At 35.5% G+C, this 17,116-nt stretch overlaps 1 protein-coding gene across 1 annotated transcript; it reads left to right on the top strand.

Annotated features, from left to right (window-relative positions):
• Positions 1-13,873: 13,873 nt before the first annotated feature.
• Positions 13,874-14,572, top strand: LOC110021945 (AT-hook motif nuclear-localized protein 23-like). The gene has a single exon (XM_020720675.1). It carries the CDS (start codon positions 14,112-14,114, stop codon positions 14,496-14,498), a length of 387 nt encoding a protein of 128 aa, XP_020576334.1. The 5' UTR covers positions 13,874-14,111; the 3' UTR covers positions 14,499-14,572.
• The last annotated feature ends 2,544 nt before the right edge of the window (positions 14,573-17,116 follow it).

Genomic DNA, 17,116 nt, shown 5'->3' with positions numbered 1-17,116 from the left:
GGAAAGAGGAAAAATGAACTTTTGCATCTTATTGAGAGGAACATCATTGATGGGAATAACTATTCTGAAGGGGATCAGCAACACACCCTCACTAGAACCTCTAGGAGGGGTGGGCTACATCATCATGTTTAATAGTATGGTCTGGAATATTAGGGGAGTAGATGACCCCTGCTCTCTTAATTGTCTTAAATATTTATATAGGGCCCGTAAGCTTTTTATTTTTTCCATTTTTGAATCTTTAGCCACTGTGAATAGAGAAAATTTTAATGAAATTCAAGCATTAAGATCACTAATGCAATAAAGATAAGAAGATTTGGGCCTTTTAGAAAGCTAAAGTTAGTTTATCTATTGTTGAAGATGAGGATCAATTTGTTCTTTGTTCTTTCAAAATGGAGGATTTTCAAAGCTGGACTGCTTTTATTTATGCTAGTGATTCTCTTCTAGATAAATTTTCTTTATGGACCAAATTAGCTCTTATGGGTGATGTAAATTTAGGCAATTGGCTAGTTGGAGGTCATTTCAATATGGTGATGAAATCTTCTGAGAAGAAGGAAGGGGGAATATGTGACATGACTCTTATAAACAAATTATGTGACAAAATTTCTAATACAGGTCTATATGGCTTGGGTTTCTCTGGCACTCCTTATATCTGGAGAAGGGGCCTCACTTTCCAAAGAATTATTAAATTCTTTGGTAACCAACATTTGTTAAATTATTTCACAGTTTTCAAAGTGCAGCACCTTAATCATGCTTCTTTTGATCACAATCCAATTATCTTATCCTTAGCTTTCCTTAAAAAATCTTCCAAGTATAAATTTAGACTTTTTTGAATATTTATGCTTCTCATGACACTTTTCTTAGTCTCATAACTATACTAAGATGCCAGGAGGAAATTTTTTGGATATTTTTGTGAAGTTCTATTTAGCTACTTTTATTTTAGCTTATGATGTTGTTAAGTTGGTGAAGTGGTGTAAGCTGATTACTCCTTTTATTAAAATAAATGTTGATGGTAGTTGGAATTCTTATTTGGCTGGAATAGGTGGTGATTGCAGTGATTGTTTTGGTATTTTGGTTTTTTGGTTTGGGGCTTCTACTGTGGTTGTTTTCCCTTTATGTAGAGAAGTAGATGCGGTGGTTTTTGGTCTGCTATTGGCTAAGCTTTTTGGTTGGAAAGTTGTACATATAAAAGTAGATTCTTTAATTTTGTGGATTTTTTATAGGAACAAGATGGATTTCCATTGGAGAATTCAACTTCATATGAGAAGAGTTTTGAATTGTCTAAGAGTTAGGATAATATTTGGTCTTAAATTGAAAGAGATGAGAGAAAAGTTATTGATTGGGCTGCTTGTCTGGGATCTAAACTGAGCTCTTTTTGTATCTCTAAATGTTTACTTAAACAATTGTATTTACTGATTTTGCAGGATGGTTTTTAGTTTGGTTTGTTTTTTATTTTTGTTTGGGTTTGTTGGAGGGTTGTGTTGTATTTTTTTATTTTTTTGGAGGGGGGTCCTCTAAGTTTTATTTTTTCGTGTGAGTTGTGTGTTGTGGTAGTGTGGAACCTCTTCCATGTATGTTATAATTGTTTTTTTTTTGTGTGGAATAAAATTCCTTGTGGTGTTTTTCTTACAAAAATATAATTTCCACCGTAAAGAAGATAATTAATTTTTCTAATAATTCTTGTAGAACAACTGCCTTCTTAATCATACTTCCACATTACTAAACCCAAAAAAGGGGATGATTATAACTACTTAGCACGCTAGATCTTACCACTAAAGCACAAGAAGTACTTACAAAAAAAAAGTCACTGATGATACATATGAATTTTCTCATAAAGCAAATAACTATCACCAAAAAGCAACATCTCAAATGAAAGATTTATGGGAATATGGAAGCAAATCACCAAATCAAAAGTTAAGAGTAAGAAAAATTAAGGAGCGATGATAGGAGAGAGGAACTACGATTGAATAGAGGAGCGAGCCAAAAAAAATTAAGGCAGATGGGATTGAAGCAAAATTTCCTCTCGAAATGAATCCAGGGTAGAAACAATCAAATGATATATGTGTAAGGGAAATATAATTTCGATCGGGGTGAAATTAAATAGTTTATGACAGTGCTTATAAGCGTTGACATATTATTTAAAAAGAGAAGCATTTATAAGCACTGCCGTAGGGTGGGATATTACGACACTAATAAAAACACTCCTTGTTTGCGCTATGCTAGACAAAATTTTCTGACAATGTATTCAAGATATGTCTATTATGGAATCTATACATTTATTGAGAGGTTTGGTAGAGAATGTTTTAGAGAGTAAGAAATATCTTCATATGCTTTTTATTGATTTTGAAGAAGCTTATGATAAGGTTCCAAGTGAAGCTCTTTGGAGACTTCTGGTAAAAAATAGTGGTGATATGTCTTATATTGAAGTTATTAATGATTTGTATATTGGAGTTACTTTTCTTGTTTCAACAAAATGAGGATTGACAAGGTACTTTCCTATTTCAATTGGATTGCATCAGAGATCTACTTTAAGCCCATTTTGTTTCACATTAGTTATGGATTCTTTTAGTGGACATTTTCAAGAGATTGTACATTGGCGTATGCTTATCTCTAATGAAATTCTTCTTATAGATAAGACTAGAGCAAGAATTAAGAAAAATCTTGATCCAAGGAGGTCTACTTTAGTTTCTAATGGCCTTCGTTTGAGTAGATCTAAAACTGATTGCATAGAATGTAATTTTTTGTAGAAATAGGTCTACTGGTGGAGTTGTAATAATAAATGATCAAATCATTAAAAGAAGTGAACATTTTTTATATGTCAATTCTATTGTTCAAAGTGATGGAAATATGGATGGGGATGTTATTAGTTGAATTCAAGTTGGATGGTTTAAGTAGTGGAATGCATTAGGCATTATGTGTGACAGAAAATTACTGCTTAGACTTAAAGAAAAATTTTGTAAGGTGGTGGTGGAACCTGCAATGCTTTATGGTGCAGAATGTTGGCCTATAAAGGAGAACATAAAACTATGTTAATTGTTGTTGAGATGAGAAAGCTGGGGATGTTATTAGTTGAATTCAAGTTGGATGGTTTAAGTAGTGGAATGCATTAGGCATTATGTGTGACAGAAAATTACTGCTTAGACTTAAAGAAAAATTTTGTAAGGTGGTGGTGGAACCTGCAATGCTTTATGGTGCAGAATGTTGGCCTATAAAGGAGAACATAAAACTATGTTAATTGTTGTTGAGATGAGAAAGCTTTGGTGGATAAGTGGCTTTACACTTAGAGACAAAACGCAAAGCGACAGTATCCCTGATAGGAATGGCAGGAAAGATTAGAGAAATATTTTTAGATGGTTTGGTGACGTTAAACATCAATCAGCTGATGACCCAGTTAGGAGAGTAAATGCTTTAAATTAGACATATGTTAAGAAAGGTAGAAGTAGACCTATAAAGAGTTGGGTCATGTTGTATAAAAATTGATCTTAATTTATTAGAATTAGTTGAAAATATGACACTGAATGAGACACAATGGAGAAAATGATTCATGAAGCCAACCCCACTTAGTGGGATAAATGCTTGTCGTTATTGTTATGGTTGTTGTTGTTCTTATTTTTAATGACTAAAATTTTGTTTTTTTTTTTGGTATTACCCACCTTCCTGGTAAAAAATGATTGGCGTAAAAAAATTTCATTTCAAAGTTTTGGTAGCCGTTTTATCAACCGAATTAACTAATATTAACATGAAAAAAAAACTCAATATATTATTAGACATAAAATTTATTTTTGAGGCAATTACATACAGACCACCAAAAACTTCCTATTTACAAATCAACCAACTCTTTCATCAATTCTTCAAATTCTCACTCAAATATCAAATTTCATGATAAAACGCCAACCCATATTTTTCATGTTTATCAAATCTTCAATATTTCAATCATGACACGCACAAATACATCAGTTTGATAGTTCAAAAAAATCCTATGTGATTAATTTATACGCATCAATGCTTCAGATGACCTATATATAACAATCCCTTTATTTTTTTAAAAGACATGCATTTGTGAAGTGCGTGTGATTCAATAAGACAATCATTGCTGACAGCTTCTAGTGCTACTTTCATGCATGTTTATGAAGACTTAATATGCGGCCATTGAGGCCTGGGAACAAAGTATGTTGGTTCCATGTAAGCCAATAATACCACCAATGGGGATGACTAAGCATCACTCGTTCTTATTAATGTTGGTTTCTGCACACTTTCATATTGTATTTTCCTTAATAAAATTTGTGGGAAAAGCCCAAATTCTATCAAGGGGCGTTTACATTCATAACACACAATTTTATGTATTTTTGTACATAACACCTAAACTTTACATTTATAACATCCTAAATTTTCATATCACATCAAAGTATTAGTATTTTAATTTTTTTTTTAAATATAATATGCATTTTTTTGTATAAATAAAGTTATGTTTGTGTCTGTGAAAATTGAAGCTGTGTTAGATATGAAAATACATACGAATTGACCAGTAAGGATGCAAAGTTTATGACGTACGTAGAGTTACGTCTGGATTCCAATAACATAGAGACACATGGCCAGCTTCACGTTTTACATCTTATAAGGCAGCTTTTAAAAAGCAAGCCCGACAACCCAACGTGGTTTGAAACAAGTATATTAGACGATGCGAGCGCGGGAGAAATTTGAAAAAATAAAACTTTATTTAGGGTTTTAGGGTTAAAGAAATCAGAGCGGGAAATAAATTGTGATTTGAGAAATACTCTGAGGTGAAGAAAAAAAACTTATTTTGAAGGTAAAGAAAATGCAACAAAGGATAGACGCAATAATAAAGGTGAAGATGGAAAACCAACACAGTGCTAATTAAAATGAATGAAAAGCAGATCGTTGTTAAGATTTGAACTTAATGATAAGTTTATGAGAGTTGATCTTCGCAATTATTTTTTATGATGAAATAATAGAAATAATAACAATAATAATATGATGTCTATTCGCCAAAATTATTTATTTTAGACATTGTCATGGCAATATATTTGGAGTCTATTGACTTATTCATTAACAAAATTACATCTAATTATTTTATTATGTTGTAACAAGATTTTAATGTTTTCTAAATAAAATCTAATATAATTTGTTGCATTAAGACACAATTTGAGTAGCACAATGAAATTATATTATAATATTTTTGAAAAAAAAAGTCATGTAAATATCCTGTGTTGTTAAAATAAAAATTATTTGATGTTTTAAGCCAGCTTAGTCGACTAATTTGTTGATTTTGGACACAATTTTGGCATTACAATTGTATTCTACTACTTGATTTCTTAAAATATGGCTCATGTAATTATGTTGGGATAATGATATTTTATGAACTAGATATGTTATGTTGATTTTGCAAATAAGGCACATGTAAATATGTCGATTTTTGAAAAAAAGGGTCATGTAACATGTTATGATGTAGACATCAAATTTCTATTATGTTTATTTGAGCATTGTTCAGTAATTTGTTAAATAGGCAGCATGGCTATGTCTGCCTGATTCTGAAAAGCCCACTTATGAAAAATTGTTGTTTAAATCATATTTGAGCTTAGTTGATCACTTTGTTAAATGTGGGCACAAATTTTTCAGTACAATCAGATTATATGGCTTGAATTCTGAAAATAATGCTCATGTAATTATGTTAAATATTGGATTTAGAATTTTATGATGTTTTTTTGAAGTCAACTATATATAGCTATTTGTTAACTTGAGGCACAATTTGTGCAGCACAATGGATTTGTGCAGCCTCAATTCTGAACAAAATCCTAAAGTAATTTTATTATATTATTGAAACTAGTATTTTATCTTACTTTTAGTCAGCATGTTGAGTAATTTGTAGATTTATGCATAAATTGTGCGGCACTACCTTATTTTTAATGAATGTTTTAACTGAAATTCATGAAGTAATAACTTCGAAATGAAGATAAACAAGTTTTAGGGTATTTAATAATCAACAGTCGTGATACATTAATCAACCGTCTGCGCCATCACTTATTAAGAGATTAAGAGTCTATATGAAATATTATCTAAAAGTCATTAGAAAGATTCTTTTTTATCGAACAGACATCATAAATTTCTCGTTTTTGCTCACGTGTAAGCCCTCGACACTGGAGCCTACGTCGAACCAAATGCTATCTGCCGAAATTTCGCCGAGATTTACCATTTCTTATATTTTTACACTCAAATACAATGCAATCTCAATTACAATATTTCTTGAAGTTTTTTTTCTTAAATTATTAGCTTTTTTCGGCAATTCGATATTTTGTGTTTTGGAGAAATTCAAAATTTTTAATTCCGTTTTCTAAAATTTTGTTGACATTTTTCATTATTACATGCATATGGCTCAACTCTTATGTCTTTTCATATCTAACACTAGTACAATAAGAAATTTGCATGCCTAGCACAATTCTCATACCCAAACTTTAATATTTATGCACATGAGACTTAGGAAGGGAGAAATGTCCATATTAACAAGTTTGATCCAAGTATTAATTGTAGCCATTGTGTATTATATAAATTAAAGTAAATAATATTAGTATTTACATATCTCCCACCTATACTTCTATATATACATACATAACACTTTTGTGTTTTAAAGCTATACATGAAAATGTGTTATTAAGTTTTGAGAATTATGTGTGCAAATATGAAATTTTAGATTTGGATTATGTAAATACATATGAATTGGTTGCCATGGATGTAAATTTGCCTTTGTAGTGACAAATTCACATACCTAGCACACAGTTCTTTTGTATTTATGTATCTCACACTTAACTGGTATTTATATACATGACACTTTAGTGCCTTAAATCTATGCATAAAAATGTGTATTTTACATATAAAAATTGATAATAGTGATGTTGTTGCGGTCGTGAATAAACTTAATCTTACTTATTATGATGTTATTATTTAGAGCAGTGATGAAGAGAGTAAAATGAGATAATTTTGATGTTTCATTTTAGAGTTTTCGCGTTTTTTATTTTTATTTAAGGCCAACGAAGTATGTTCAGCTCTCAACATTTTCTTAGAAGCATGATATCAACATTTAACTGTTTTGTCATTTTGTTAATTGCCATTTGAAAAAGTTTAGACGTATCATCAAATAAAATGTTGTTCCTGTTGACCTAACTTTTGTTGAGGTCTAGTTTTCTTCTCCTAAAGGCCTAAGATCTAGTCATAGAATTTTCTTGTTGACTATCCTAGAGGACTGGTGATGGAAACCTACTCATTAGAAATTCTAGACACCTATTTACTCTTTTTGAAGTTTCACATGTATGGTTTTGACCTCTAGCACTTAGTAGGTTGGAGCCAACATAAGGAAACTCAAGGATGGTCCCCATAGGACTGTCAGGCCTTGGGGTTAGCCCTGGAAGACTTGGTCTTGGTCAGGCTTATCAAAACACACTTGAACCCATAACTATCACATTTTCCAAAGACCCTAAAGCAAGTCATGCTTAGTCCTTTCTCCCTTTTTTGGAAATTCATGTAGGTGGTCTCCAAACCCTTGACCTTTGGTAAGGATGGCTAAGACCAACACAGGGAGGATCCAAAATGGGCTCTCATTGATCTCATGGGATAAAAAGGGCATCATTATGATTAACATCTTCATGAATTCCAATTTCACCAAAAACACCCAACTTTAACCTTCTTCCCCCCAAATTTTCCAAAATTACCAAAATACCCTCGGAACCCAAAGATTATTAAAATTACCCAAACTGTCAATTCTCACCCAAAAATAATATCAAATCATTCAAATTGACCAAAATACCCCATTTTAGTCAAAATCTCCAAAATACCCCCCAAATTGCCAAAAAATTTACCAAAATTTCCTTCTTGCTCCAAAAATTCCCAAAATCTCTAATTTCACTCCAAACCTCACCCAAATCAATCCTAACCACCTAATGATCCCAATTTCACCCAAATTGACCAAAATTCTTAAATTGCCCTTAAAATCCCAAAGTCCCCAAATCACCCCAAATTCATTTCAAATTTCTCAAATTTCAAATCCACATTAAAGTTCATCATGTTTAAGACCAACTGAAACCAAATCCAAACAAAATTTGATAAGCCCATTATTAATTTTAATAATCGAATTCTTCATGCATTCTTTGAAAGCCCATACCCATATGCATTCCCTAAAGTCCATGGGATTAATTTTGAAAGGCCCAAATTGATCCCACATGACAAAAGACCTTCTTCATCATCTCACTTTAATTTAAATCATTCCATCACGGAATCATACCAAGCATACCATACTAGTACATGAAGTTTTACCCAAATGGGGCATGTTAACCTTTTTCATTTAAAGTTCATAAAAATCCTAATTTCCTTTTGCATGAAACACAACCATGGCCTCATACATGGCATACTTGTTGGCCATCTCAAATAGCTTGTTCTGGGACGCTCTCATAGACGACAATATACTTGTTGGACATCTCAAATAGCTCGGTCAAGCTTTATGGCTCTACGAGTTCGAGGTCAAAACAAAATCTCTTCGTCCTCACTCCTTATGTCAGTGCAACTTTTGCCATGTTGGGTTTTAGATCCTTGACATCCAGTGTTTCAATCTAGAAACACTCAACAAATGACCACGAGCTCTCTTTGGCTCCCTGCTTCAGTTGCTATAGAGATTGGGTGCTTTTCTAAGGCCTCAGAGCACTAGCAAACTACGGTAGAAAAATTCTCCTAAACTCTATAAGATAGGTGATTACCCCCGGGCAACCCATCGAACCACCTTAATGCGGTTGATCTCAATGTTGTGAAGAATAGCTTACACTGGAGGGAAGAAAAAAATTTTAGCATGCAAATGGATGATTCCAGCGATGCAAGGTGGTCATTGAGATCTAACCGTCTTTTATATGATTCTAAGACGGGCAAGTTGAACTTCTTCATGAGTTTAGCTTCTGAGACCTGTAGGAAGAAAGCATTCTCTGACTACCTCTATAACTCGGTCAGCACTAGTCGGTTCCTCTCTTCCACAGGGTCAGATCTAGTGTTGCCTTGGTATAACCGGTCTTCAGGCTTCTTCTGTAGGTGGATCACTCTTTCTCCATTATTTGTTGGTGGTTCTCCTTTAGGGGTGGTAGTTGTTGGGTCGGTTCTCTTCCTGGGACTAGGGCAACCACGACTCTTCGCACCCCTACAAATTGTATTGACATTTGATTGGTGATCTAAGTTCTCAAATCTTGCAGACCTTGCTAGATGAATTCTTCCATGAACTCCTTAGTGCATGCTACTTTCACCACGTTCCTCTGACTGGATTTTCCCCATTGTTGTTGCTAGGCTCCTCTTCTCGTCCATGCTCATTGCACCTTAAAGGATGTTGAATCTGAAACTGTCCCGGATACACACCCAAGGTATTAAATGTTAGAGCGAGAGAGAGAGAGACAGTAGGGAACAACAAGAAATGTGTAGCTATTATTTAATTTATTCAAAATTACATATCATTCCCCTCATCATTAGCCTTTTAGAGAGACCTTTTGGTAATTACATAAATACCCACTTGTAATAAGACTCAAGGACTGATTCGGGTGCCTATGAAGCTCGTCGGTCGTTCGTGGTGTCATATGTTCGCCGATAGTCGGTCCAAAAAGGGATGTTTCTTGTCGACCGTTATGAGGACCGATCGCTACACTGCGAGACGATTGCTACCCTACGAGAAATTCACTGGTAAGTTCCTCTGGTCACTAAAACTAGACGCCTCATTAGCCAATATCCAACTCAAACGATTGTCAAAAGCCTCGTTCAATCGTCTGTATCTTTCGTCCAAGTTGTTCATCTGTCTCGAGATTCATACTGACATATTTTAATATTTTCACATATTGTATGTATGTAGGTTATATATATATATATATGCAACAAATCTATATATATATATATATATTTGTCTGTGTCTATGTGATATATAACATGAAGATGACTCTGGTTGTTTTTTTTTTTAATCTAAATAAAAATTGGCACTTTTGAATGAAGATGATGGCAATGGACTCGTCAAAATTATTATTAGGAAAAGTAAAGTAATTAGAATTTTTTTTTTCTTATTTAACAAAAAATACAAAATACCTACATGAACAAATTAGATTTCTTTAAAGAAGAAAAATTTCCTTATGTTGTTAAATGCACATGTCGCAAGACATGAGCTTGATATGCATGACCTTAAATTATTTGGCTATTTATTTCTTGAATTCCTGAAATATGAATGGATTGTTATTTTTGAAAATCAAGTCGTTTAGATAAGACACACGATTATAATATTTTCATCTAGAACTTTGATATGAGGTGCATGCTTCTCTGGACACTGTTGTTGTTGCGAGATCTAGATATACCAGTTGATGTGGTGTATGTATATATATATATATATATATAACAGGAGAATGATATTTGATGAAGTGAAAAAATAGAGCGAGAAAATTCACATTAGAAAAGAACACACAGATTTACGTGGTTCGACAAATTGTATACGTCCACAGAGTTGCAGAGGATTTTTTTACTTGAGGAATTTACACCAATCGATCACCTCGACTTACAAGAGGAATCTCTCACTTCGTTGCTCTCTCTTTTTTTCTCTCTGTTCTTCTCTCTCTACACCGAGATACACCGAAAAAACTACACCGAGATACACCGAAGAAGATAAACTTATAAGAGAAATAAACCCAATTTCTCTTCTGCCACAAGCCACCAAGAAAAAGCTATGGGAGAACAATCTTCTTCCTTATGTCGCATGGAACTACTTCTTGCACTTTCCTTCATTCTATCATGAGGAAGCCCGAAGAAGAACACCAACCATGACTTAGAAACTTTCTTCTCTTTTGTTCGCAACTTAAAAGAGATGGGAGACGGCAACGGTTTGCGGGAACAGTTTCGCAAACAACAGGAGGCGCATCTATTTGCGAATCGGGACCAAGAAGCGGTGGGAACAGGTATCACGACAGTGAAGCGGGAGCAATCGCGATGATTTGCGATCGGGTGTGATAGGTGGGAACGAGATCAAGATGTGTGGATCGGGCTCCAACGCTTAACTATCTCTCACTTGGAGACCGATACATTTGCTACAACATCTCCTTCATCAAACTGACATCCTCCACTAGCGGCGTCACCTTTTTCTTTAAACTTGAATCATCCGCCTCTGCAACTCAAAGCCATGTCTTCACTCCAGAAGACCAACTGAAGTTGTGCACAATTTCAGTTTCTCAAGAGTAATACCCTCAGTCAACATATCAGCAGGGTCAACATAGCTTTGCACCTCCAAGCTATTTCTTGAATTACTCTTATCTCTACTTACAACTTGTACTTGCTTGAACTTTCATCTTGCAAAATTTCTTTTTAGCTCTGTGGTTTTCTACTATCTCTCTGTGGAATAATAAGACTTGGTGCCCCGGGCCCACTATCCTCTTCACTTTTATCATCAACAGAACTATGAACTGCTAGCAATAGTGCATCATGTACTTCTTCAGATACTACATTTGCACTATCAATTTTCATCTACTTGGGATTCCTGCAGTTCATCTTTATGTGGCCAACCTTGCCACTATTCCAGCAGATTGCCTGCTGACCAAACTTTGATTTTGATCTCCCTTTATTTGAGTTCCTTTCATGTCATCTCCCTCTAAAATCAACATTCAGTGTCGAACTCGTATCTGAGATCTCGCTAGAATCTTTTTTGAGCACCTCCTAAGCCAAAATCAAATCACGAATATCATCACATTTCAGTTTAGATTTACATGCAGAACTTCTAACTGTCATTCTCATGGCTTCCCAACTATTTGTCAATGATGCCAAGAAGACCAGCGCACGTACCTTATCATCAAAATCATTTTCAAAAGACGACAATTGATTTATAATAGTATTGAAATCATTTAAGTGTTGAGCAATAGAAACACCTTCCACTATCTTCAAGTTAAATAACTTCTTCATCAAGTGCACCTTGTTATTCACCGATAGTTTTTCATACATACCTGATAAGGCTCCCATGAGATCTGCAATCATCCTCTCTTTGACGAAGTTGTGTGCAACGTACCTCGATATGGTCAATCGAATAACCCCCAGACGAATAACCCCCAGAACTTACCCAGAACTTATCGATCCAATAAATTTCATTCAGCCTCATCCATCCTTTCAGGTCTTTTTCCACAATAACGGAAGATGAAGTTTCATCCCATAGAGATAGTACTCTATATGCATTCTCCAATAACCAAAATCTGTGTCATTAAATTTCTTGATCCCTAAAACTTTTACTTCATCTGTAGCCATCGTTCTTCCTCAGATCAAACAAAGCTCTGATACCAGTTGTTGCGAGATACTATATACATATACACCAGTTGATGTGGTGTGTGTATATATATACAAACAGGAGAACGATCTTTGATGAAGCGAGAAAATAGAATGAGAAAATTCACACCATAAAAGAACACACAGATTTACGTAGTTCGGCAAATTGTCTACGTCCATGGAGTTGCAGAGGATTTTACTACTTAAGGAATTTACACTAGTCAATCACCTCGATTTACAAAAAGTATCTCTCATTTTGTTGTTCTCTCTTCTTCTCGCTCTGTTCTTCTCTCTATACACTGAGATACACCGAAGAAACTCTACAATGAGATACACCGAAGAAGATAAACTTACAAGAGAAATAAACTCAATTTCTTTTCTGCCACATGTCACTAAGAAAAAGCAAATGGAGAACAATTTTCTTCCTTCCCCCTCAAGGAACAACTTCTTGCACTTTCCATCCTTCTATCTTGAGGAAGCCCAAAGAAGAACACCAACTCTGACTTAGAAACTTTCTTTTCTTCTGTTCGCAACTTAAATGAGACGGGAGGCGAGAACAGTTCACGAGAACAGTTTCGCGAACAGTAGGGAGGCGCGTCTCTTCGCGAATCGGGATCAGGGAGCGGCGGGATCAGAGAGCGGCGGGAACAGGTATCACGATAGTGGAGCGGGAGCAATCATGATGATTCGCGATCAGGTGCGACTGGCGGGAGCGGGATCTGAAGGCATGGATCGGGCACCAGCGCTTAACACCTTACAACATTCAAATTAAAAAATCTGAATGCTCAATTAAAAAATTGAACAATTGCAGGATTACTCTCAAAGGCCTAAAATATCAAAAAGTAGAAAAAAGAATAAATGAAAAATAAAAAAAGAAAACTTTGGCCACCAAAAGCTTTGCGGTGTGGAACAAGTCACCCCTCGTGTTGGTTACTAATTCCTTCTTAAATTTATCAAAATAATATATAATAGCGGCATTTCCATACATACCACACAATTCCGGCATATTTACATAACTCTTATTATTATATTCTTAACATCCCTATCTCTAACATCATATCATAAATATTATAATCATTATCTTTTTATAAATAAAATAAATCCCATTTATGCATAATTTATGACACCAATGTGTTGAAAACTTTAAATATCAAACATTGAGTTTAAAAATTAAATTCCTCATAATATTAATTTTTAATTAAAATTAATTGTATATTCCTTAAAAATTGAGCGCTAAGAAAATATTCTTATTTGCGTTTTCCCAAAACCATGGTCTATGCATAGCTCACTTCGCCCTTTGACAAAACCCTAACCCCAAACAAATCGGAGAGGAAGAAGAAGAAGAAGAGGCATGGATATCCGAGCTCAGCTACCACCATAGATTCCTCTGCAAACTCTTCTTTTTTCTTGCCAAAGCAAGCTCTTTGTCTCAAGCAGGTAAAAGTATCAATCACTTCCCTCCATCCCAAATATTTTCTTTCTAATTCTTTCAATTTTTTGGGTTGTTAGTTCATCTCCAAGTTTTGTTGATACCTAGTACAGATGGATCCGGCAAGACGGCGCATAGCCACCACCATCCTCCCTCGTTCCACCGCCGCCACTTCTGCTTCCCCTACCACCCCATCCTCCACGCTCCGGCGCCACACCTCCGACCACGGCACCCACTCCTTAATCTCCGTCCCAAATCCGAGCCCGACCTCACCGCCACCAAGCGAGACCATAATTCCCCACAAATTCAGGCAACGTCGAAGCCGTCAATCATCACTACTCGCAACAACTTTAATTCATTACAGTACCACATGTTGGAGATCTCCGATGGCTGCGACGTTGCTACTAGCGTCGCCGCCTACGCTGCACGCCGCCGGCGCAGTTTTTGTATACTGAGCGGCAGCGGCGCTGTCGCTGACATCACCATCCGGCAGCCTGGTTACAGTGATATTTCCTTCAGTCTTCAAGGGTGCTATGAGATTCTCTCAATCTCCGGCTCGTTTTTCTTTGCGCCGCCGGTTCCTCCTGTGGCGGCTGGAGTCACAGTGTTTCTTGCCCGCGGTGAAGGGGAGGTGGTGGGCGGATGCGTTGTGGGTGAGTTGAGAGCTTCCGGTAAAGTCGTTGTCATGGCAGTATCGTTTGTTAATGCGGTGTACGAAAGGCTGCCGCTGGATGCTAACCCCTTAATATCTCTATAATAATCTATGAATAATTTTGAAATTGAGCTTGCGAAGATTATTGAAAGATTATTAGGATTATAATATCTCAATAACCTCCCAATAACCCCCTAATAACCGCAAAGCCGAGGTTATTACATAAGTAACTCTGCGTGCGTGTTAAGTACGCAAATATTTCTCGACGAGAAGGCAGCGACCAATGTCTGAGCGAAAAAATCTATTTTTTAGTGGGCTATTATAAACCGTATATTATTAGTTCATTGCGACATTCTTCTAATTGAATGCTCGACAAATTAAACATTTATTTTAATTAATTTATGGTATAGATTATGATTTTAAAGCTTATTTGTCATACTAGTTAAAAATATTAAACTCTTACGTGTATGATTAACTCATTCTGGTTTATGACAAACAAAATTGTGACAAATAAGATGCTCTTTATGTAACCGATGATATTAAAATATGTTATGTGGTGTTGATTCACTTGTGAACCATGTAGATTTGATTTCTGCTGACATGAGGAAGATCACTAGTGTAGAATTTAATACATTATAATTGACAAAAATTTATGGTTAGAATACCCTATAAGAAGGCAGATAAATAGAGACATTAATGAAAATTATTACGGGCAAATAAATGGAGAATATATTCACAAATCTAGAGCAGAAAAAGGTCCAAGTAGTTCACTGATATCTCTTTGCTCCTCTCTAAATTTCGTAGAGCTAGATGTCCCAACACCCCTAAGTCCACGTTGCCAAGAGCTTAGCTTTGTTGGTACTTAGTTTAATTGGACTAACCTACTATACACAATCTCCCATGAAATACCCGTTAGACTACAGTCAATATAGTCAAGAAAAATTTAATCATTCCAACAGTTTCTTTGATGTAGCTTGGTGTGTTTGGCATACATAACATCTTCTTAGGGCTTGCGCTTAACCTCATCAAAACTTAAGTTGTTCGGCCTCTCATAAGATCAACTCGATTGTTGGCCAACTCAGAGCTAATTCAGATTGAACTTGATTCTAGAAAAATTCTCTAAATTTGTGTTTTAAAGCTTGATAGTGATACGCCCGAAATGACGTAAAATAATGACAACAATGCAAGCATACGCTATAGAATCTATGCTTATTAGCATCGTATAAGTCCGACGCTACCCAAGGAGAAATCCAATACTAAATGGGATTAGTGTCAGAAATAACTTTTCGTTAAAACGGGGGTTGCTAAAAATATTAGCATTGCAACTGTCCTATGCAAAAATTTTATGATGGAGTTAGCATCCATATATATCGTTGTTGACCAATTTCGTCGGATCATTGACCGACACAAGATCAGCGTGGTATTTGCATCAACCAATGTCAGATTCAAATTTGCGTCGAAATATTGTTGGCTAATATCAAATATCATCGTTAGAGATCCAATGAATTACATCAGTGTTCCGACATGATGTCAAAAAATTGGAAGAAGAAGAAAATTAATTCAAGAACATAGGGAAATTTACGAGGTTCAGCAATGTGCTTACATCATCGGGAGCAGAGCGCCGTCACTATTCCAGAAAAAATTTCAATACATACCCATAGGGTTACACATCCAATATACAGATTAAAACCCACAGATAAAATTACTAAAAAAATGCCCCCACTTCCCCAACCTACTTAACTCCAAGAGACACAACTCTTCACTCTAAGAGACACATCTCTTAATTCCAAGAGACACTTCTCCTCACATCAAGAGTCCAGATTTATTGCATGACTCATGGGGCGTGCATGGCCTCCCAAAACCTTCCAGAACAGCCAGGAAACGACCAACATCTGTCAATTTTCTAGTATATGAGTCATATCTAACAAATCTCCACCTAGGTGAATACTCAGGCCTTTAGGAGAAAGATACCTTAGAGTTTCTCATACATCGAAGCGGTTTGAGGAACCATGTTGTCTTGCAACTGTTGACCTAACTTTTGGTTGAGGTCTAGTTTCTTCCTTAGAAGCCTAAGATCTAGCCATAGGATTTTCCTGTTAACTATTACTAAAGGACTAGTGATTGTACCCTCACCAATAAAAATTCAAAATGCTTTTTGGCTCTTCTTGAAGTTCCACATGTTTATTCTAACCTCTAGCATATAGTAGGTGGAGTGAACATGGGGGAGATCAAGATGAGTTTCTATAAAACTGTTTGGCCTTAAGGTTAGCCTTGGGTGGTGTGGTGTGGTCTTGGTCAGGTCTATACATACACACACATGAACCTTTCACATTCACTCACAACCTAAACTTTGAACCAAGTTTGCCTAATCTACTTCCCTGCTATGTTGGAAACTTATGTGGGTGGTCTCCCAGACCTTTAGCCTTAGGCTAGTGTTTGGCTAGGACCAGAACATGGAGGATCCAAAATGAGGTTCCCTTTTTTTCATGGTACCATAAGGGTAATTTTATGATTACCATCTTCAATTGATTCTAATTTTTTCAAATTTCCAATTTTGACACTTTTAGCCCCAAACTTCACCAAATTACCAAGATACCCCTAAAACTCTAATTTTCTCAAATTGACCCAAAACTCTCAATTTTATCCAAAAATCATTTCAAACCACTCAAATTACACAAAACACCCCAAAATTTCCAAAATTTCCAAAATACCTCCAAAATCCC

The sequence above is a fragment of the Phalaenopsis equestris genome, unplaced genomic scaffold, assembly GCF_001263595.1.
Source record: "Phalaenopsis equestris unplaced genomic scaffold, ASM126359v1 Scaffold000152, whole genome shotgun sequence".
In the NCBI taxonomy this organism is placed as follows: Eukaryota; Viridiplantae; Streptophyta; class Magnoliopsida; order Asparagales; family Orchidaceae; genus Phalaenopsis; species Phalaenopsis equestris.
This window is presented reverse-complemented; position numbering and strand designations above follow the sequence as displayed.

Bases quoted from the DNA above. Each gene is read 5' to 3' on its own strand.
- LOC110021945 (XM_020720675.1), top strand. From the start codon at position 14,112: ATGTTGGAGATCTCCGATGGCTGCGACGTTGCTACTAGCGTCGCCGCC.